This window comes from Patagioenas fasciata, chromosome 4, assembly GCF_037038585.1.
Source record: "Patagioenas fasciata isolate bPatFas1 chromosome 4, bPatFas1.hap1, whole genome shotgun sequence".
In the NCBI taxonomy this organism is placed as follows: Eukaryota; Metazoa; Chordata; class Aves; order Columbiformes; family Columbidae; genus Patagioenas; species Patagioenas fasciata.
In genome coordinates, this window is record NC_092523.1 from 69025279 (window position 1) to 69047492 (window position 22214).

Here is a 22214-nt window from a genome sequence, read left to right on the forward strand (position 1 = left end):
AGAGGTCTAATCACTAGGTAAAACTGAAAGGTATGCTCTATTTGAAAAAATCTGTCATTTAGTCCCACTAAAACCTGCTCTATGCCTCAAAAAGTCACTTTCCAAGTTCTTTTGTTCTGTTTCAAGGCCTGAAATTTCTAAGAGTTGCCCCTTTGTAAAGAACAGATCAGAAGTCCTCCTTCCCTCAGACTCACCTCTGCCAAACACGACCTCCCCTGCCTTCCACATACACCCTTTCAGGCAAAATTCAGTCCTCCATCACTAACAGATTTTGTAGCTTTAAAGTCAATATTTCAAATGTACTTTTTTTAATCTCTGTGTTCTTCTTTAGGAGCATTACTTACTGTGGTTTCCTATAAAAATAGCTCTTCTCTCTTTCATGGTCATCCTCCTTCTCAGAGTCCTCACTGCTTGATGATAAGCTGTCATCCCGACGGCCTTCTTCAGGCTGGAAGGGAATGCCGGGTGAGAAGACTACCGGAGTTTTGGGTGAACCAAATACCGAGCATGAGCCTTCACTAGTAGATGAGTAATGGGAGGGACCATCAATAGTTACAGACAAAAGGTCCATTTCTGTCTCCTCTGGAAACTGATTATAAAAAGACAAAAAGAGATTAAATTTCCACATATTTCCTTTCCATCAAGAATGCATTCAATAGCTCTGGAAATTAAAAAGCAAGAGTGCTGTGAGAATCTCTCACTTCCAAGTTCCCCGTAATAGAAATTGCAAGACGGATTATGAGAAAGAAAGAAATGAAAACTTGGTGGGGAGACATTTGCCATTGCCTAGTGATTGAGCTCAATCTGTTAGCTGCATATGTATCATGCTCTGACTGATTCACATGATCAGAAGGAATGGAAACATTTCATTTAAATTTAAAAAAAATATTTTGAAAGAAAAGAACAAGAGACAGGAAAAATCATCACGACCCTTGCAGAGGCCCCAGGAGGGTTAGTGCGGCGTGCGTGCAGGATGCTAACGCAGAATGTACAGTCCTGGGCTGTGCTCTTGGGCAGACGTGCTTTAACACATATCCAACTGCAGGCCAAATTTCCACAACAGGCCTCCTGTTCCTCACGTAAAGCATGCCGCAAGCACCACATAAGCCATTTTTGAACATGAACTTCTCTAACATGAATGAAATGTGAAAAATATCTACAAGGATTAGTTTAACAGTAGCACTACCTACGCAGCGTTACTATAGAGCTACAAAGTCCTCATCTGCAAATTCAGTGTAGAGCTCTGTTGAATTTCCGAATGGGCATTATAATGTCAGTAATATAATTATTTTTTAATATTAAACATTTGACACATCTAAGTGCTTGAAAGCATTTTGCTGTGCCAACAAAGCTTAAGCTAACAGGCCTTATATAACAACAAAAAAATAAAGGTAGGACAGCTTTTAAATGTAAACATATGCAAACGTGTAAAGTACATTTCTATGTCTCACTTCCATCTATCAGAAATAAGAATTTATTTCCTAGGCGTGTGAGGCAAGTTGGAAGGTAAAAAAAGGTACACTGCTATCTCTCAAAGCTGTTTTTTGTTTGTTTTTGCTCTTGTTGGTTTGTTTGGGGTTTTTTATTGGTTTGTGTTTGGGTTTTTCGCTTTGGCTTTGTGTTTTGGTTATTTTCTTTTGTTTTCCTAAGGAAAAAAAAATCTTTACTATTTTCCCTAGCCGCTTTTTTGAAAGCTGTTAAAAAATCCACCATGTGTTCTTTGGGTATTAAGTTTTGGCATATTCCTTACTCAGTATTATTTGAAAATCTCTTGTTCTACATGAAATACAGGAATTCCTCCAGAAATGAAGTGTCTGAAGATGTCCTCCCACCTAAGCAATTATTTTGTACTGCTGTAGGTGCCTGCAGTCTTGGAACACAATGTAAGAGATGAAGACACCTCTGCACACACTCCAAAATCCTTTTGTAAACCACATTCTCAAGTCTAGACTTATGTCACTTCACATCAGCCTTGATCAGAGCCTCCATAAATACACAAACGAAATTTCAGTAACTTATTTTACAACAACTACTAAGTTTTACATCTACATAAGGGTGTTGAGACACACTGCAAAGTTCATCCATAACCAATTGTGCTGTTCTGCTTAATGTACACATTTACATTTAAATATTTTCAAATTTGATATACATTCTGTTTAGCTGAGTGCAGAAGAGATGAAGCACTGAAAAGCAGCTCCCTGTGAGATCAATTAGTTCTCTGGCAAAGAATACTTGTTTCTTCTCAAAAATACCTGAAAATACCCTTCCCCTGGACAGACGGATTGTTGTGCAATATCCAAAGCTGTATTATTCAACTTAATTAGAAATAAAAACAAATATAAATTAAAACAATTACAATAATCTCAGCCATGCAAAACCAATAGGAACATTTTAAAAATGAGGAAACATAGCAACAAACAAAACCAAAGACTCAGCCATCTGTTTCAAACACAGAAGGGATACAGCAAACTGACTAATACCCATTTCCACACTCTAAATATATTAAAACATAAAAAGCAGTAATGATTTTTTTGCACACTTCTGATAAAAACTCCAAAATGATTGCATTACTCCTATGTGTCAGTCTTTTAAAAAATTACCATTTTCAAATATTTCCCTAATGTTTCAATTTCTGTGTTAAGAAACCAAAACACATCTCTGTCCTATCAAAACAAATCTATCTTCCAAAACCACATCCATAATTTGAGGCGTACACACACACAAATGCATGGAAAGACACACAAAACCACACAAGCAATTCTGGTCTGCCTAGGTATATCCATCTCATGAATTCGTGACCAAATGGTAGAGGAAATATAATGATATGGTATATAAAGTAATTCTTACAGAATCCTGTATGTTGAAAGTTACTCTTGGCCCAGGAGATGCAGCATCTACACGAATATCCGGGAGATCTTCACTGTCTAGTCGAGAGCTATAGGCAAAACCAAAAGACAACAGCTTGTTGAGTTTTACTATAGGATTTTATGTTCATGCAAACGTCTAACTACACAAATAGAAGGCAATAAAATCGTACAGCCAGTACTTCGTATTTTTTTACAAAAGAAATTATAAAATCATAATAGAAGCACTTAGTGTTCACGAAAAGGAAAAAGGATTGGGATAAAGAAAGAGAAGGAAGCTACACATTAGTTTACCAATAGTCTATTGCTAGCCAATCTCTGCTTATTTCTTTATGTCAGTTTTTCAGTCCTGAGCCAACATGCAGAAATTACAGAAAAATAAGATATTCCTGATCTACCACATGGGACATAAAGCAAGTTGGCAGATTACGTGTTCTCTGATGGAACTGAAATTAATTAATTTGCCATATAGTATATGCAAACTGCTTTTCATTCACAACCAAAGTACTCATGAAGTTTTTCAAAACTTTGTGTTCCTTACAGCGCAACATAAAAGCCCCAGTATCTTTGCCATACAACTTCTGGTTCTCTTCAGATAACTTTGTGAAAAGGTAAAATGAAAGTGGTTTTCCTCTGACAGATCTTGAACTAGTACCTTCCTGCCTTCAATGCTTCCTCTGCTTTAGTTATCAAGAAAGCTAATTGATTTAGAAGACAGAGTCCTTTTCAAGGGCACCTTGAAAAATCAGAGTACTTACAAAGTTGGTTTTTTTTGCTGGAATATCTGCTGTCTGATATTTTCACATCTGGATTATTTATATATTTACATTAACTTCTACAGAAGTATTCAAATTTGAAGCAAATTTCTATTAAGAATTTCTGTTCTCATAGAAAAAAGTCCAAAGAAATCTAACACTCCTCTCCACCTTTTTTATTTTAAAATCTTTTATATTTAATACATAATAATACAGCACATTTTTAGTTCCAAGCTTCAAGTTCCAAGCTTTAGTTCCAAGCTTCAAACACTTCAACTGGATCTACAGGAGCAATAGACTCAAACACATATATTGTATAACCAAAGCAAATACTTTACTAGGAGGCATCATTGTACAACGTACAGTTTGCCCAGCAGCCATTAGATGATGAAAGCAAACCAATACACACAAATACAGGTGAAGATAATAAAAGAAAATTATCATTCACCAAAAAAAAAATCTCCCTTTTCATTACAAGAGCCCTTTGTTAAGGTAGATGATTGCAAATCAAGTGGAGAAATCAAAATGATTACACTATGCCATTTTTCCCTACGTATGTTTCTTCAGTTTGTCTTGAAAGCAGGATGCTATAAAAAGCCCTGAGTTGCTGTCGAAGTGGAAACTTCTCTTCACTTGACATACTACTAAATTTGTCAAAAAAGAAGTTTCAAAAAAAGATGAAAAGTTATGTTTTAGAACGTGCCTGTCTTGCAAAATGATCTCCTCCTACCTGGTGCCACCATATAGCTGCTGCCTGTACAAAAAGAACAGCCCAACTTCAATGTTTCCTCTGTTATGTACACTGTTGTTGATGCTGTCATAGACCTCAAATCCCCCTGCAGCTTACCTTGTCCTGTCCATTCTCTTCAGAGGTGGCCTTCCTGATGCTGAAATAGTCTTGGATCGGCTATAGCTGGGTTTGTAGCTGAGGCCCCATTTGTCTTTCAAGGAGGCAGCCTGAAATGATATTGAAGTGCAACACTGAGAACACAGAAGAACTCTGGCAAGTTAAAATACTATTTGTCACTGGATACTTGTGCACTTTTCACACCTGCTGGAACTGGCAAAGTCCTGTTGCCAGGAGAAAAGTATACTCAGAGCTAATAACCTGACCACTTTGACAGGCATCCTTCCCAGCTACCACTACAGTAACAGAAGAACATGAGCTAAAATGAGAACAAAAGAGCTGCAAATAGGTTACTATTTGAAACATCTTTTCTTCTTATTAATGAAACATCATACTTGGAGCTTATGCACTAGGACACACTGAAAATAATGTTTTGCCAGGTTCATCGGGGTCTGGGACAAAAGCCACAAATGTTTGTGGATTACCAGCGAGAGCGCTTGGGTTTTGTCCAGTTTCTTCTTCCAGTGTCCATCCTTAGTAGCTTGTTTTTATTTTTACATTACCTAACTCTGCAGCTATACTGTTTATCCATAAATAGAACACACATACAGAAAGCACACATGCCAGGTAGAACACAATAGGTATCTATCATTTGCCCGGGCAGTTAACAAGCTTGCCTCTGCACCTGCATTCATCAGTCCTGTAAGGGATCATTTTAAAATCTGCTAAGAGCACGGAATAAACAACACATCTTCAAATACACATCTTCTGACTATTTCTTGCGAGCGTGCAAATAAACCCATTTACATTATAGCATTTGCGGAATTTTAATTTTCCTATCACCATTATTACAAGGGAGAAAACATTTTCCTGCCTCCTCCTACAGGTAAAGGTATTATTGATCTGTTGGATATTCTTAACCTTCCTTTTCCATTACTAACATTTTATTTGCTTTAATCAACCTGCAGGAAAGAAATATATAATGCAAGTGCTATCATATTTTTAAACTAACTTAATACTGCTCACCCTCATACTGGATCTACGTAGCTTTTTACGAACGTCCCGGCGGATATCATTCACAGCCACCGACTCCAGTTGCTGATAGCGCTGAATTTCTTGATTTATAGTTCCCTCACTTGCACCTAATTTTCTGGCGAGATAAAAATCATAGTTGAGTTATCTTACAAATAGATGACATTATTTTCACCACTTCAAAATCTGTGTTGCGATGATGTTGTGCTTTCCCTGGCAATTATCCTCTTCTCCTTCAGTAGTTACTTATGACTAGTGCCAAACACAGTCGCACAAGATTTCCTCTTGTTTCATGATACAACTTTTTGTCATGTATAATATTTTGTCCTTAAGAGGACACTCTGATTTTAGGGTTTCTGTGTGACCTAGCAGAGCAGACAGAGGATGTGGAACCAACGAGCGTGCAAGGAGACGCCCCAAAGAACAGTGCTAACGTGATGCTAAGGTGGACAATAAGAATGGCTATGAAGCAACTCTCTTGTTCCAAAAAGCCCTAGATGTAACAACTAGATTAAGGACCTTCTATACACCTTCAATCACATGATGGTTGTTTAATTAATTACAAACATAACGGGTAAATCTCCAGAAGAATGAAGAAAAAAATCTTTCTGCTCTAAGAGTCCAAAGCCCTGTTACAGCAGTGACAGCCTTCTGTACCAGATCACTTTCTGCAGATAACACACGCTGCCAAACAACCGAGAAAATTCTGTAAAGTAACTGCTATTTTGAAAGAATCACAGGTTACTGAAGCATTCATATACTGAGAAAAGGCAGGCACAAAATATAATTTTAATTCTTAAGCTTGTATTAGAGAAAATATATAACCTAAAATTCAAAGTTCACATACAATTGCCCTCTGAATGCTGACAGCAATTTTATGCCAAGTAGAAGCAGTAAAATGCATCTGCTCTTCACTCTTTAACATGTAATTACCAAGCTCTGTACTCCCATTCCAGACAGATCCGTGTCTCAGGGAATAAGAAGGAAAGCAAACCCAAAAAACCACAACTGCAGAAATTTTTAAATAAAAATCACAGTAGTAGTTTAGATGAAATTGATGAAATTTGAAATAATTCTTCAGAGTTCTCTCAAGTACAGCATGTGAGATTTAATTTTAAAATATCACTTACAAGATCAAAAATATTATATTTAAATATTCTTCTTCTATCAGTGAATGAGTCTAAGCTTATTACAGTTACAAAGTAATACATTTTGTTAAAGTAATCATGATGATAATAAGATGAAACTACAATTTTGGATCAATAGGAAATTTATTACAATCAGCCATCTTAATGCAGAAGCAGAAGGAATACAGACTAATTTGACACTTGGGGAAGAACTTGAGAAATCTGAGAGAGAACTTGCATATATAATTTTTTTCTTAGGGAATCCAAAAGGACTATTTTTTGTTTTTTTAATTAAAAAAAAACAATTGCCACTTGACCATCAAAATGCCACGCGATATGTGGTAAGAATAGAAAACAAGTCAGCTGCAGGTTGTTATTCCCAAAGTTTGTGTGAGTGAAAGCAAAGTCCAACTTACTTTAAGTCATCAATAACTTTAGCTTGCTCATTGAGTTCTCTAATATCGACTAAACGTTTCACAAATTTTCTTCCTCGCTGTTCTCCAGTTTGGATACTGGAAGCTCCCTGCCGTCGGTGATCAACAATCTCCTATTTAAAATAAACATTGAATTAATGCCCTCAAAAATTGGACATTAGTATGATTTAACAACAGGGAAAGTGAATTTGACACCTTAGAATCTGGACTAGTGCATGCAAAAGAATCAGTTTAATCTCAAAAGGCACCTGATTGGATTTTTTCTGGTGATCCACACCCCATCATTCAGTTAGACACACTGCAACTACTACATACATGTCCCCACGAGCAGGATCTGCCTGCTTTCACATGTGATCTGCTAGACTGAAGAGAATCACACTTCGCTGACCCCAATAGATATTCTACAGGAACAGAGTATCGATGGTTTGGGGGGCTCAAGCCCAGCAGGTGATTTACAATCCGCTGCCCAAACGTTAGCTTGCGCGCATCTCCACATAATGAACCTCCACCTGATTTCTAAACAACAAACAGGAATGTTAGTGTTCTGGGATAACGTATTCACCGTTGGCAGGCAAGAGACGTTTGAGAGAGCCATTAAAGAACATCTGTTAAAACATTTCTATGCAAAATTAAAAAGCAAAGTCAGCAGCATATTGGATAGAATTACCAAAAAAGATTGTTTTCTAATTCGTTCATGTTAGTAACTTACTCTCCTGTTAAGAAAACCTATCTACAGCCACAGCTTTTCCAATTCACATTCCTGAAGTTAGGTATTGTGTCTCCATGTTTTCAAATCCAGATCAGTATTTCCAAGTAACACCAGTAAAAATATGGTCTGTGATTTTGTGCCTTTGAAATAGGGAGTTAGAAAACTAACACACAAATGTTTTGTATTTGCAACATCAGTTAAATGAGCTATAAAGAGTAGCATGCTGGACTCAACTCAAGGCTATGATCTCTCCATTTGACTGAAAACTTCATCACGCCTTTTCCAATCAGTAGCACTTATTTTGATTGTTTCACATACCGCATGTATAGTGGGAGACATAGTGTCAACTTCATCTTCATCTGAAAGGTCAGCTATGTTTACAGAGTTGAGGTCAGCAATATCATCAATATCTTCTTCGCCTGTCAACGTGGTGAGGGTGTTGCCTAAAGCATTCAGCCTTTTCCCAATGTTTGGATCCATGTGGACATCAATCCCACACATCTTCCACAACACATTCAGCGTCCAGGTTCCAGCACTACTACTTTCTGTATTTTAAAGAAAAAAAGGATTGAACAGTTTTTCCTCTTCTAAAAAAAATTCCCCATAGTGAATTTTGTGTTATTAGCCAAGACGATGCTTATCCATTACAAGGAACTGTCTTGAAGAAAACATATTCCACAACTGAAATGATTGCTGGAGTCCTTCACAGCTATGTAGTATTTCTTCAACAAGTGATGTACACAGACAAACCTAATGAAAATACATTTCCTTCAGCCAAGCTGAAGAGAGCATCTCCCACTTCAGTTCGTACAATTGCAGCCAAGTACACTATTCAAGAACAGGATTGCTAACAGTAAGAAACCTAAAGGATGCCCATCTGCATGTAAAAATGCTGACTTATTTACAGTTTCAAGTCTTCAGTAATGAAGCTGGAAAATACTATATGTGTATGTGCCTGCTGAATATCATATCTTAGGATTCTTCTAAGGATTGCTACCTTTCAGCATCAAAATACAGAATATACTTTAAGCAGAACACCACAAGTTATTGTTTTTCCTTTTGAATTGATTCATCCTGTTTTTCTCCATTCAAAATTCCATCTGAGGTAGAGTTTTAATGGTTGCAGCATGTGCTTCATTTTTATGCCTCCCCAGCACAAAAAAGCAAGTGGGTGACAACAAGCAAAGCTATAAGGACAGGAGACATCGCAGATGCAACATTTGGGCAAAGAGATGAGAAGAAGCAAACAGCACGTATGATGATCAAGACAGAGAGTGCCAGGTATTTTTGAGGAGAATTTCCAAACAACTCAGCAGGAGAGACTGGGAAAAGAGCAATTTGGGGAAGAACAGAAGCCGTCTCTGGGAGTGGAGAGGGAGGAACAGGAGCTCAAGATGCAGTCTCAGCATTAGAAAGACTGGAAGATTTAGTAACCTCGAGGATTGGAAGCACTAGGACACCATTGCTGTTACAAAGGGCTATTCTCCAACCAAGGAACAAACATATCTACACTGTGTGTTTTCCTGCACCTAAACATCTAAAACCAGTGTTGCTGATGTGACTCAAAAATTGGAATAGCTTGAAAAGATAGTGAAGATAAAAACATTGAAGAGTTTTAGCAGAAAAACAAGATACTAAACAAAACAAACAAACAAAAAACAAACTCCAAATTAAGTTACAACACAGCTATTAAAGGATTTAATTTTCATCTTTTATGATCACTTTCTTTATATAGGAACTGATTTACTTAAGAAGTGCATTACCTGCTGCAGCCTGTCCTGTTGTCCTAGAACATACTTCATATGTACCGTCTGGCACAACACCTATATGAAGCATATGAAGCACATACACTGATTAGGCAGAGAGTCCAAGTTACTTTATACCAGCCCTTCCACATTCCATGTCAGTCTCTTGCCCTCCACAATTACAGCATGAGTTGTGTTTGATAGGAGGTTTAGTTTTCATTCCCACTGAATGACTTTTCTTATTTAGTAAAGTGAATTTACTTGGTAACATCCAAGTTTATATCAACTTAAAATTCCATATAAATTCTAGAATCTTCACCATAATGAAAGACATAGATATATATAAATGAAAATAATTTATATTAAACTATTAAAAATTATCTGAAAGAAATGCATCCAACTCTTTCAACATCTCTCAGAGCATAAATGCTTACAATGGGACATATAGCAACAATAATATTAATAAAGGAAAGCAACAAAAGCATACAACCTTTTAAATCAGTATTATTTTGCTTTCAAAAGGCCAAGGTGTTTGCTTTAGCTTCCTGGGCAAACTTCTGCCATTTTAAAAGTCATAGGAAAAGGTAAAAATGCTTTTGTATCTGAAATACTGTTGTCCAGTATGAAATCACACCCACTTACATGCATTCATGACTAGATCTCCTCTTATTTCTGGTTTCCAGTCATCCCAACTTGTCTCAAAACCATCAGCAAAGCGGATACAGAAGTTTTTAAAATGACCTTTGCTAACTAAGGACTCTGAGGAGCAGGCAGTGATTAATGTGCTTTCAATAGTCAGGACTAAAGCAGAGCCAGTGTCAAGATCTGCAGTGTGGTTAGACTGGAAAATAAAATCACAGAGAGAACTTACTAGTCATTGCAATGCCCAAGTGATATTGCACATGCCTTAAATGCTGTATATCTTTCCCTACTAGTAAACTAATCCCCGTCTCGTATTTTCTTGTATTTTTCCTTCTTTGCAGAAAGTTTCAAAACAATCGCATCTGTCCATACATTCTCTTGTATTGTTGTCTTCTAGCAAATGCAACACCTACATTGTAAATATATTAGATTCAAGCTCATCTGGCAAAGGGAAGAAAATCCATGTTTGATCAAGGACTAGATGATCAAGCGCTATAAACCATATGACCCTGTGACCACAGAACACAAGCCCAGGATCGATTCTTTTTTCCAAGGAGGGCTGTACATGAGTTGATAGTAAATGACAAAAAGTGGCTTTAAATTCTATGTGATTTTTTTCGTGTGCTTATCTTGATATCTACAATTACGCAGAGTCTTAAACACATAGAATAACTGCCTGATTTTTTTCCAGCCCTTTGCATATGAAGGTTTGCTGTTTTATCTGCAAAAATGCCCACATACTGCCTGTTATAAAGCTAGACTTCTTCTGAACCAGTGGAAGTACTGTAAATGTGCTATTCTATAAACAGCTTAAGACTTCATAAGCCAGAAGGCATTTTTCATAAGTTACTGTAATTTGTTACATGTAAGAGCACAAAACTAAATCTGGTTTGTCCATAGCTGCCAGGTAGAAGACTCACAATCAAAATGTTATGCTGTTATGACTTGTAGGTTTTGCCTCATTACTCCTTTACATTTCTATGTATTACGCCTATTTCCTTCTATACCACTAAAATGATCCATTCCTGTTCTGGAATTATTCTCCATTAAGAAAACTCACAGTTCGACATACTAAGAGTCTCTGGATCCCAGGTTTTCTTTCAAAGCCATCTAACATTATCTATTCTAAAAATGCTCTACTGCTTCATGTGTGTTTAAACTCTGCTCACTGAAAATGTAGTATTTTCAATTTTATGCTTAAGGAGGCGCAGATCATATCATCACCTTATATATGAAGCAACAGGCATAATAGCAGTCATTTCTAAGAATGGAAGAACAGGAGGAATACAGGTCTGCACAGAATTGTTTCTTAGCTGATGATAAGCACGGAGATTTTCAAGAAATCTAGGTCCACTGATTCTGCTGCCTCCCTCTCTATATGAAGAAACTATAAATACGTTCAGCTAAATGTCACATCGAGGAACGCATTGGATCGTGCTGCACTGGATGTCAAGAAGCTCAGGATACTGCACAGTCAGTGGAACTGGAGCTGCACGGCCACAAAGCATTAACCTGCGAATGCACTACTGAGCCATTCAACGTTAAACTCAAGTGGAAGGGATTCCAGAGACACAATACATGTTTTCTTACAGAACCAGTTGCATTAACACACTGCACCATGAGGGCATTACATTAATGCAGAAACTAGTTAAGTGCACATTAAAGAACACGTCATTCTGTGTAACTGATTAGACTTACCCTGTACTACAGTGATATACTTATTGCTCATGACTGCACTTTAAATCTCTTCAACCCATTCTGAGTCCCTAAATAGAAGTATTTTTTGAAAAAATACATGTATCTCTATATGTTTCTCAAAGTTATTCATACCCTCATTTCTTGTTTTGATTAAATAAATTAAAAAAGGAACATACGTTAAAGCCCAGAGTTTTCCGAGTTTTTCTGTCTATACTTGTATGAAAAATACAGGATTAACTGGAATTTGTGATGGAAACTTGCAAGAAAATATGTTCCATCTTAAACATTTCCAAGGACTTTCCAAAGTGCTGAGCTCACGTGGTGTAAACAAGAATCCACTGTGTTTCCCCAAAACACGTGCACCAGCTGAAACCTGCATAGCCTCGTCCTTCTATCAAGGAGAACAACATTTCTATTACAAGCAATGTCACTTGCGTAGTTATCAGCATCCCACGACTTTTGTGTTGGTGTGATGAAAAATTACATTTACGGACATAAAGGTCATGTACCACATACAAATGGACATTTCAACAGACTAACAGTCACGCTGCTTCAGACATTTTGATTACCTGAGGTGTGTTTGTGATGGGCAGGCAAATGCCTAAGTCATTGACAGTCAGCTGAAGAAAGAGGGTCCCAAAAGCCTGTGCAGAGGTTTGTTGGATTCCAGGCAACATATCTACTACTTCTTTTGTAGCCATATGAATATCTTTATGTAAAGCCATTCTTTGTTCATTCCAGTTGTCATATGCAGCCTTGTAGTTCAGCCAAAACAGCACAGCTTTTTGAAGAAAACAGAAATGCTTAATTGAAATCAATATATACAAAAAACCCCTTCACATTCACAAGCTAATTTTTTCATTTTTACAGTTTCTCCGTTACTTTAAGACAGTGCATGTACAACAATGGACACAAACAAATATTCAGGATGTAGTAAAGAGGTTCATGCTGCAAAGGAGAAGCAGCACAAAGCCAATCATTTAGCATCAAAGTTAACGCATTAAAATACAGAAAACAATGCTGTTCTCACCATTCTTCATTGAGAGAGACTTAACAAAAGCAACTTCTCCAAACTGCCTCAAAACTAATCACCTCAGTGAATTGAGGTTTTTACATTAGGAATTATTAACTTGTTGGCATGAAGTAGATGTATATTTCTCAGCTAACTTATTTTAGATAACATTCTGATTTGACGTGAAATATACTGCATCTTGAATAATCAAGCCTCACTGAAAAAAATATAAATATATAGCTTCCTCAGTATGAAAACAGATTTGTAGCAATTGTCTCTTCAGTACCTCTATCAAAGGCCACAGGCTGAGCAAAAACAATTGGTCTGTTCAAAGTGATGAGCACAGCTTCTCTGTCTGATGAGCCACTGATTTCCTCTCGAAGAGCATTTCTTAATCCAATTCTTGTCTTAAAATAGGCAACTTGATGGAAGTCTGAGCCAGCTTCTTCATAAACCTTCAAATGTTCCAAAAAATGGGAAGTTTGCAGCAGGGAAGAGTTTAGAACAGAGAAAACCAACAAAGTTACTGCATTTGACAAAATGTAGAATTACAAGAAGAGGTCTCCTTTCCCTTTTTCCTCCTCTAACCAAAGCTCCTTCAAGGATAATACATTTCCTTACATTAAATTCCAATTGTAGTGTTATTTTCCTTATTTATAATAATTTTTGAACTCAAGTAAGTATTTACATATCAAGATGCTGTCTTGTGACGGTACATTTCTAGATTAAGATTTTTATTTGTTTGTTTCTAGGCATCACAAAATATTTTCATATCATAGAATTAGTGATGCCAGGTAGCAGTAGGTTTAAGAATCCAAGAGATAGGACTGTCAAACTGAGACAAAGTAGGTCAAAATCTAAGTCTAGCCACATTTGGATCTTGTCTGATTTATTAGTTCATTCATGTACCCTAAAATAATCGCAATGCCAATTAAAATTTTGAATTTTACTCAGTAGCAAGGCCACTACTGTTGCAAAGGGATAAATTCTAAGACAATAATAGCATTAAAAAAACACCCATACTTGAGTCCTTCCATGTTTAATGCATGTACACTGGCCTTCATTATGAACATTTGCTAATTCTTCTGAAAAAATCATCTTCGGTCCCTTCTGGACTCAAGTGCAAACATTTATTTTGAGTGGCTATTTAACAAAATACGAGCGCATATTCATGAAGGAAGTTGCCACAAGCGTGTGCTGCAGAACGCTTAAACTTTTACAAGAATAAAACTGGAAAAAAAACCAAAACAACCAAAAGGTTTTTAAAAAACCCAAACAAAAACCCAACATTCTCCCCAGCTGCTCCACCGCCAGATCAGAAAAAAAAACCTATGTGATACAGTCTCTTGACTTGGTTATGTATATTTAGTCACAATGTATTAAGTCAGAACACCCCAGGCAAAGATGTTGAGCACTAACCTGATGTTTAACAATCTGTCCTAGTGCCAGATTTAAATCCACCTGGCATTTCCCAAACAGTTTGAGGTAGCTGCTACTTCCAGGCATTGCTTTGGTTTGCAGTCTGTTTGAGAGCTCAAGTTCTATCAGTCCAGTTTCAAATCTCACAGCTCGCATTGAGGGAGTTGTAGCTGTCACCTGAATCCCCTAATGAATAGGGAAGGTACAAAGTTATTAGGATCTGGCTCAGAGAGAAAGGGGATAAAACAAAACCAACCAAACCAAAACAAACACACACCAAACACAACAAAAACCCCAACACACAAAGGAAACAAACCCAAACCCAAACCTAACTTCTCACTGTGTAGCAAAAAAAGAAGGCATTATTGTTTTTCACAATGCAATGTCACTAAGCTGTTTTAAAAGATCACAGGAACCAAACTTGAGGTTGGGTCTTTTTCTTCACGCAGAGTATTCCCGACTCAGTAAGCTTTGTGGTAAAAACCCAAAAGCCATTAACACCATCTAGGACCACTGCTTTGCCATCATAAACTTATCACCTTAAACTGCAGGCTCAATGAATAAAGAAGAATTTTTGGTTTTTCTCCATCGGTTGTGCCATCATGTTCATTCCAAAGAGGTATTGGCTGTTCCCCTCCTGTACACATTAAACAAACAAAGAAAACATTTTAAAACAAATACACATTTAAAAAGTGTCAGTGAATTAAGCCTCATTCTAGACAGTGTTAAAGATTTATAAACACAAATATGGGTCGAAGATGGAAGACATAGGTGCAGCTTCAGCTTGTTACACATAGTTAATAACCCTCTACTAAGAACCAAGGCAGAGTCAGGTTCCCCTGTCCTGGAAACCTTCCACAGGAGGGCGCAAAGCCTGAAGAAGTAACACCTCATTTTCAAAAAGATACTTGTCTTCTGCACCAATGTATCTCGTAATTATCTGACAAAAAAAAAAAAAAAAAAAAAAACAACAACAAAACAAACTTGACCCAATACAGTGCAAATTGCAGGAAAAAAGGAATCGAAATTATATCACTGTTTTTCCATGACAGGAGAAAAAAAGTATTCTACAGTTACTGTATATTTGTGTTTACTTCCTCATCCTGGCACATTTCATCCTAAATTACATATCCCCATAGGCCCTAACCTGACGGAGCAACCCTGTCTTAAATTCTCCTTGAGATATGATCTATATTCAAGCTTAGTTTATAGGATGGGCTTGCTGCTGGAAAAGGCTAAGCCAGTAATTCTCTCCATATATACCGTCTCTTTTAATTAAATCTATTTGGTGGTAAGAATAGGCAGTTAAAATCATGGATTTAAAAAAAAAACCCAAACAAAACAACAAACCACCACACCCATAAGTTTTCTAGAACACAGTTCTTTTTTTTTAATTTGGGTGTTTTTCTTCTCACAATAGTCTTAATAATCTCCTCTTATTTTTGTTGTTTTGTTTAATGGGGGGGGTGGGGGTGGTGTTTGTTGGTTTGTGGGGTTTTGTCCGTTCGTTTCTGTGGTTTGGTTTTGTTTCCCCCTCCTCACCCAAAGAGCCTTAACTAGGATCATGTAAATCTACTATGGTAACCTAAAGGTTCTGAGCAAGATGACTAACTAATCTTTCATATATTCTCCATATGCATATTAGAGGCTATTTGTGCAATAACATTACTTCAGCAAGTTTGTAAAACATTTCTCAGCTAAAAAAAAAAAAAAAAAGCATTACTACTTTAAAATCAAATTTCTCTATCTCCCCTTTTACTTAAGTGAGAATCATTTTCTTGAATGAAACTAAATTAGAAGCTGGATTCGAACCAGTGCAAAAAGTGCCGAGTCTGAAAGCAGACACCAGCTGTCTTTAAATCAACATTGCCCTCAGCTTGTCGATGGAATCAGTATGAACTGCTCTGTTCATTAACTAGCTTTTAATCTGTGCAACTTTGCCCTAAGTAATTGGTACTTAGCCAGTTTTTATATAAGGATAACATGCAATCAATATTTTAGTGCAACAGAAACCATAAACTAAAATGTTTTTTTCTAATTATTACAGTAACTGGAATTTTCAGGACATGTAAATCCCTTTGCTACAAGCCAGAAAGACAAAAACTGTTCTTTCCCCCATCATTCTGCATTCAGCACCCAGGCCTGTGGATTGCTGCACCTCACCACGTTCCCACTGAATTACCGCAATCTGGAAGGCAGTAATCACATCTGAAAAACCATCAGGCTGCTACTTGCAATAGAAATTTACAGTCTAGAAAAGCAAAGAACCAGCAATGGTAATAAATCCCTCACATAAAAAAAAAAAAAAGAGGAGATGCCAAAATCTAGAGACTGGGAAATGTTGTAGAAGAAATCTAATACAGATTTCCTGTTTTAGTACTTTATGCTCCTCTATAAAAATTGTTCTAATAGAATAATGACAGCTGTTGAAGGTTTATGCTTCCCCTAAGTGTTCTCTTATTACTTGATGCTAACATATTTTGCCTGGAACAAACATCAGGCAGAGATTCTGACATTTTCTATTTTCTTCACTGCATCTCCTAACTCCTTTCAGGGCATGTCATCCAGGCCTGAACATTTCTTTTATCTATGTTTCTGTGCATTTGTATGCATGAATACATATACAATATCCATAATAAATTAAATTCCTGTATTAAAAAAAAACCCAAACAACAAACTACCAAGTGATAACTAAATTGTCAAACAAAACTTCCAGTCCTTACATTTCCCCTCAAAGTAGCCAGATATCAGAAAAAACAGTATAATATTTTACTATTTTCCAGGTTGTGGGGTAACAGAATTGTTTGCTGAAGTTAAATATCACTGCATGGCACAATATATCAGCTTTTTGGTTTGCTTTTGGTTCTTGAACACAAAGTCTCTAACAGTACAACCTAGTGAGTGGATCTGTTTTTAAACACTGACAAACTGTGATCCAGTTGGACCAAGCTTCTTATGTAAGAAAAGAAATGGTTTGTAACTTTGGGTTTTTACTCAAATAGATGAACACATAATTCAGTAAGCAATTTCCATTGCAAACTGAAAAAAGAGACAGCACTGAGTGATTTTGCAACTGTTCTCTAATTGAGCTTTTAATTATAACACTATTTTTCTTCTGAAAAAATCCTGAGAACAGAAACCAGCCTAAATGACAGAAACAAACTAGTCATTTCTGTAATATACAGCGTTACACACAAAACAATCTGATGAACAGTCACATGCCTTTTTCATACATTATCTGCAAAGGATTGAAGAGCTGGGAATCAGGAGACACTAACAAATACCAGTATTGGCACTATTTTCTCTGTACACAACTAGTTCCCTTAGAAAGAATCTGCTGACATTAGTTTACAAAATGCAGTATAGTGATCTGCAATTTACAGGTGAACAAGTGAATACACAAGATAACCAGCCAAGGTCACGTCTTAGACAGACACACTCGTGTCCACAATAACAAATCCATTCCACTTCCCAATAAATCATCTCGTCTCTGAAAGAGGTTCTGGAAATTTGTGTAGCTCTGTTATTACTTGGAACTGCAGCCCTGCTGCTGGAGTGCTAGATGTGAAGCAATGGTGTCTGTGAAATGAAGAGCTGATCCAGAGAACGGTACAATGCTGCCATCCAACCAGGCTTAAAGATCTTTCTTAAAGTTGGTTTTAAGAGTTTCTGCTTACCTGAAACCTTCTGTATGACTTCATTTACTTCCTTCATGAACACTTTTTGCACAAATACTAAATGATTTAAAAGATCGGTTGTGAGATTATGTTCAAACGAACCAACCTGCAGAGACAGAAATTTTTAAAATAAGACTTTAAAATAATTACTATACCTATGCTTTCAAAACAATGTATTTTCACTTTTTAGGTATATCTTTTCAAGTCAAATCATACTGTTATTGGCATAAAAAACCATTAAATAGTTTTGTCTGCAATTTTTCTGCTGTGAATGTCTATCAGAAAACTGAGGGATAAACACTATTATATGAAAAAGTGACATTAATAAATGACATTAATATGCACAGAAATGTAACAAAATGGAAATAACAAGATATCAAAGATGACTACCGTCTTCAACACCTACTTCAGCCACACAACGTAAGTAGTTCCCCTGCAGGTAATAGCCTTGCTTAGCAGGTAGTTCATCTATGCTCCATATTTGGTCTGAGTACGTATCATGTTCTTCCATGATATATTTGCCTGACATAGTGACAGGAGGAAGGTTCAGACTTGCTGAAGGAGGAATGGTTGACATATCAGTGGCAGAGACTTTTGAAGTGAAGCGCAATCTGTGACTTGGAAGCTCAAAATTAAACCTAGTTTGGGCACCTGTAAAAGGAAGATGAGGAAAGAAAAGGTATGAAGTGGCAAGAGAGATTTTTATTTATCCTTAAAACTAAGAACAAGTGTCTTTAAAATGTTACTAAAGCCTGCAGACTTCTAGAACTATAAATATCCACACACATTATTCTGGGTTTTCTTAGTTTTTAAAGAAAATGAAGAGTTTACTGTAATTAGATGGAGCAGTGAGTCCTACGAGCCACCTCATCTGTACTGAGGCCCTGTAAGACAGAGCATTCTCAAGTAGCCTTACAAATCAGAATTTTATCAAGGATCATAAACTGATTTTAGCAGTCGGAGGGAAGCCTTATGGGAGGAAGCCTATATACAAATGCACACATCTTCATCTGCTCTTATTCTGCCTCTGGCAGTTGTGTATAACAGCAATAGTGTAAATCCTCTATATGGCCCAATCTGATTGAAGTTCACATTAAAAAAACAAAGCCAACAGCAACAGATTCAAAGCTACAGCTGTAATTCAACATAAATACCAAGTTCTCTTGGATTCTTCTACCAAGGCCAATCTAAAAGCCATAATGTTTTCAAAGTTTCAGAGAACTGTTACCTGTCATCCCATGACTCCTCATTCTTCCCATCTTATATTCCGCCTTGAGAGAGGGCAAGAGCGCTGCTCCAATAGCTATACCATCTATCATGGCACTGAATTTAAGAACTATAGGTTTCTTTTCTAAGCCTTCTGGCAGCTGTGGAAATTCATTTGTTTCAACAGGTGTTTGATTAATACTTGTTGGAGTCTTTTCAGAGGGCAAAGGAGTTGCAACATCTTCTTTGGTAGGTTGGGGCCTATTTACCAAGACAAAGATCAGAAAACACTTCCTGTTATTCTAACACGATATATGACCAGCCAAACTCTCCCACATACATTCAAAGCAGCACAAGCCCATAAACGGACGGCAACCAGCGGTACAAACAGCGCTTACGCAGTGGACGGTTGCCTGATGAGATCCGAGATCTGCTTGGAGAGCTGGTGTGAGCTGCGCACCATCATGCTGTGCAGCGTGGCGGGGTGCTGGGGAATGTTGATGCTGATGGCTCCAACTTTGACCACAGCAGCGTTGTTTGTTTTCAGCCCTCTCTGGGCGCTATACAGGGCCTGGGATTTGGCAATGCTGCATTTCACCACAGTTCTAATAGAAAGGGAAGCAGGATTTATTCACACGCCTTTCAAAACAGTCACAGTTTTATGTTATAATGAGTTTTTAAGTGTTAGCCAGATCTTCAAGTATTCATATGTTATTTTGTTTATAAGCTACATACACATTTCTTTCTCTTTCACTTTACACACACAGATGCACTACATGCCACAAAAAACTACACTAAATTTAAGAGAACTACAAGTCATGCATTGCAAAAATACCTGTTAAATTGTTATTCTTGCTTAACATAAGATCATCTGAGTTGATAACACACCAGACTGCACGTACAGACAAATTTTCACACACAGAAACAAATAAGAGGCTTCCATTTCAAGTCCTTTTCAGGAATAATCTTGAATCATCCTTTTCATAAGACAACTTAGTAAAATCTGATTTTAGCATCCAAAAAGGTCAATGGGGGAAATACTCACTTTGCAATAAATACACAGCAAGTGATAAATGGGTTTGTGAACTAATACTGATGCCTAATTGATACATGCTATTCCAAAATATGAAGTCTAAATTCTATTTTAATATTAAGGAGGATATGGTTTACATAGGTTATCCAAGATAAAAATACAGTTGCATAAAGATGACATATTTTGATGCTGGAATTAAATTTTGGTATATCAGAATTCACTAAGCTTCTATTAAAAAAGATACATGGAGTAACACGATGATGTTTCTCATCTAAAGTCAATTTCTGGAGGGTTACCCAATGGAAGTCTGTTATGTAGCCACCACAGAATATTACAGCCTCAAAGACATACACTTGTGAAGATGCAGTACATTAGCTAAAATGTCTGAAAAACAGACTCTAAAAAATTGTAACATTCCAAGAAAGTTTCTCAAAGACTAAACTTTAAGGAGCAGAACTAAAATACTTTTTGTATCATCACTGGAATTGTTCAGCAGACAGTTTAGTTTCATGGTAAAAGCTACAATAGTCTATGAATTCTACTCTCTAAGTAATGTTTCTTCTACAAAGCCCAAATACAGGGTTCATTATTCTGATGTTAAAATATCAGCTAACCCAACAAATCCCAGGCATGGAAAGGAAAGAAAGACACCATCCTTTTGCTTGTAATGAAGAAACACACAACAGGGCAATACAACCACACGTCAATTTATGGAAGCTCTAGAACCATTTTCAGATTTTCACAGCTATGTAAGAGCTACTAGCGAGCTAAAGCAGGTATGGATTAACTTTTTATGGTAGATTCTCAAGTAGATATGATTTCTAAATATTTGAAGAACTTACACAAATATGAAGGAGGAAACAAATCTTAATTCCCAAGTATTTTTCAGAAAAACATTATACAAATAAACATTACTTAAGAAAATGGTAGACTTATTTTAATCCACCTCTCTAAAAGAAAAACATGATTATTTCTCTGTTGATGTTTGCTGATTTCCTACTCAAATCTTCTCTTCCTGCTACCATTCAGACTGAACTATTCTGAGGTCAATCACAAACACATTTTTCCCCCCATCTATAACACAAAATTGGCTGTTCAAGCATCACAAGAACAACTCCCAGTTAAAGGGAAGATGCAAGATCTTCCTGACCTGCTCCAGACAGTCTAGTCTTAACCTACTTTGTTTAGAAGTACAAAGTAAATGTAACTGGAGTCAAAGTCTGTACTGAATTTAGAATCAATTCTGAACATGTGAATTCATACCATTTTAAGCACTTCACTAAAAAAAAAAAAACCAAAACACCAAACTTATACCAATATAGTTATCACATGAAAATCAGATGGGAAGGAATCTCTTCAGTCTGGATCTCCCAAGATTTCAGCAACATTAACTATGCTCCTCTGCCAAAGGCATTCCCATATTTCATGCAATCAATTAATTTCACTGTTATTTGTCTGGTCTACAAAAAGCCTACTTCCATGATGGAAGTGGATGGTATGGCTATACATATATTCAGAATGAGTATTACACGTTATATATATCTGCAGTTTGCTTACTTATGGTGATACGCCTACAACAGATTTGGTTAAATATTATTAAAATCATTAATCAATATTTAAGTTATAGACCTGTAGTGAATTCAGAAGTAATTCTGTGTTCTTGCACCAGTTCCATAAATAATCACTCTCTAGACAAACTTGTGAACAAAGTCTTTGTGCCACTACAGAACTGCCTATGAGGCCACTGCTCAACCTAGCAGATTACTGGGAATGTTAGAAAGAAGGGGGAAAAAAGGTCAGCAGGAGGCCCGCAGCAAACACAGGAACTACCGCACTGACTCAGACGAAAATTCAGTCAGCAGCAGATACTTGGGGTGTAAATAATGTGTTCCTTGCCTTCATTCCAGCCATCAGAGGTTTACTTTTTGAGCCAAAGGCTGTGTTGTATTCATGAGTCACTAACAGGCCTACCCTACGGGGATTTGTCCAGTCTGTTTAGTCATTTATACTCCTG

General features: G+C 36.8%; 1 protein-coding gene across 11 annotated transcripts in view; it reads right to left on the minus strand.

The window, feature by feature from the left end:
- Positions 1-22214, minus strand: part of BLTP1 (bridge-like lipid transfer protein family member 1) — a 125616-nt gene that overhangs the window by 21354 nt on the left and 82048 nt on the right. For 6 of the 11 annotated variants that reach the window (XM_071808087.1, XM_071808082.1, XM_071808083.1 and 3 more), the window contains 18 exons: positions 19566-19772; positions 19190-19428; positions 18368-18612; positions 17962-18067; positions 14824-14921; positions 14285-14470; positions 13152-13320; positions 12423-12634; positions 10156-10354; positions 9532-9591; positions 8087-8313; positions 7375-7575; positions 7042-7172; positions 5493-5616; positions 4467-4576; positions 2848-2935; positions 2253-2315; positions 345-589 (listed from right to left, as the gene is read on the minus strand). In XM_071808087.1, coding sequence (XP_071664188.1) covers positions 345-589; positions 2253-2315; positions 2848-2935; positions 4467-4576; positions 5493-5616; positions 7042-7172; positions 7375-7575; positions 8087-8313; positions 9532-9591; positions 10156-10354; positions 12423-12634; positions 13152-13320; positions 14285-14470; positions 14824-14921; positions 17962-18067; positions 18368-18612; positions 19190-19428; positions 19566-19772 — 2910 coding nt within the window. The remainder of the gene's footprint in view (positions 1-344; positions 590-2252; positions 2316-2847; positions 2936-4466; positions 4577-5492; positions 5617-7041; positions 7173-7374; positions 7576-8086; positions 8314-9531; positions 9592-10155; positions 10355-12422; positions 12635-13151; positions 13321-14284; positions 14471-14823; positions 14922-17961; positions 18068-18367; positions 18613-19189; positions 19429-19565; positions 19773-22214) is intronic. The other 5 variants (XM_071808086.1, XM_065836219.2, XM_071808088.1 and 2 more) reach the window with 5 other exon arrangements.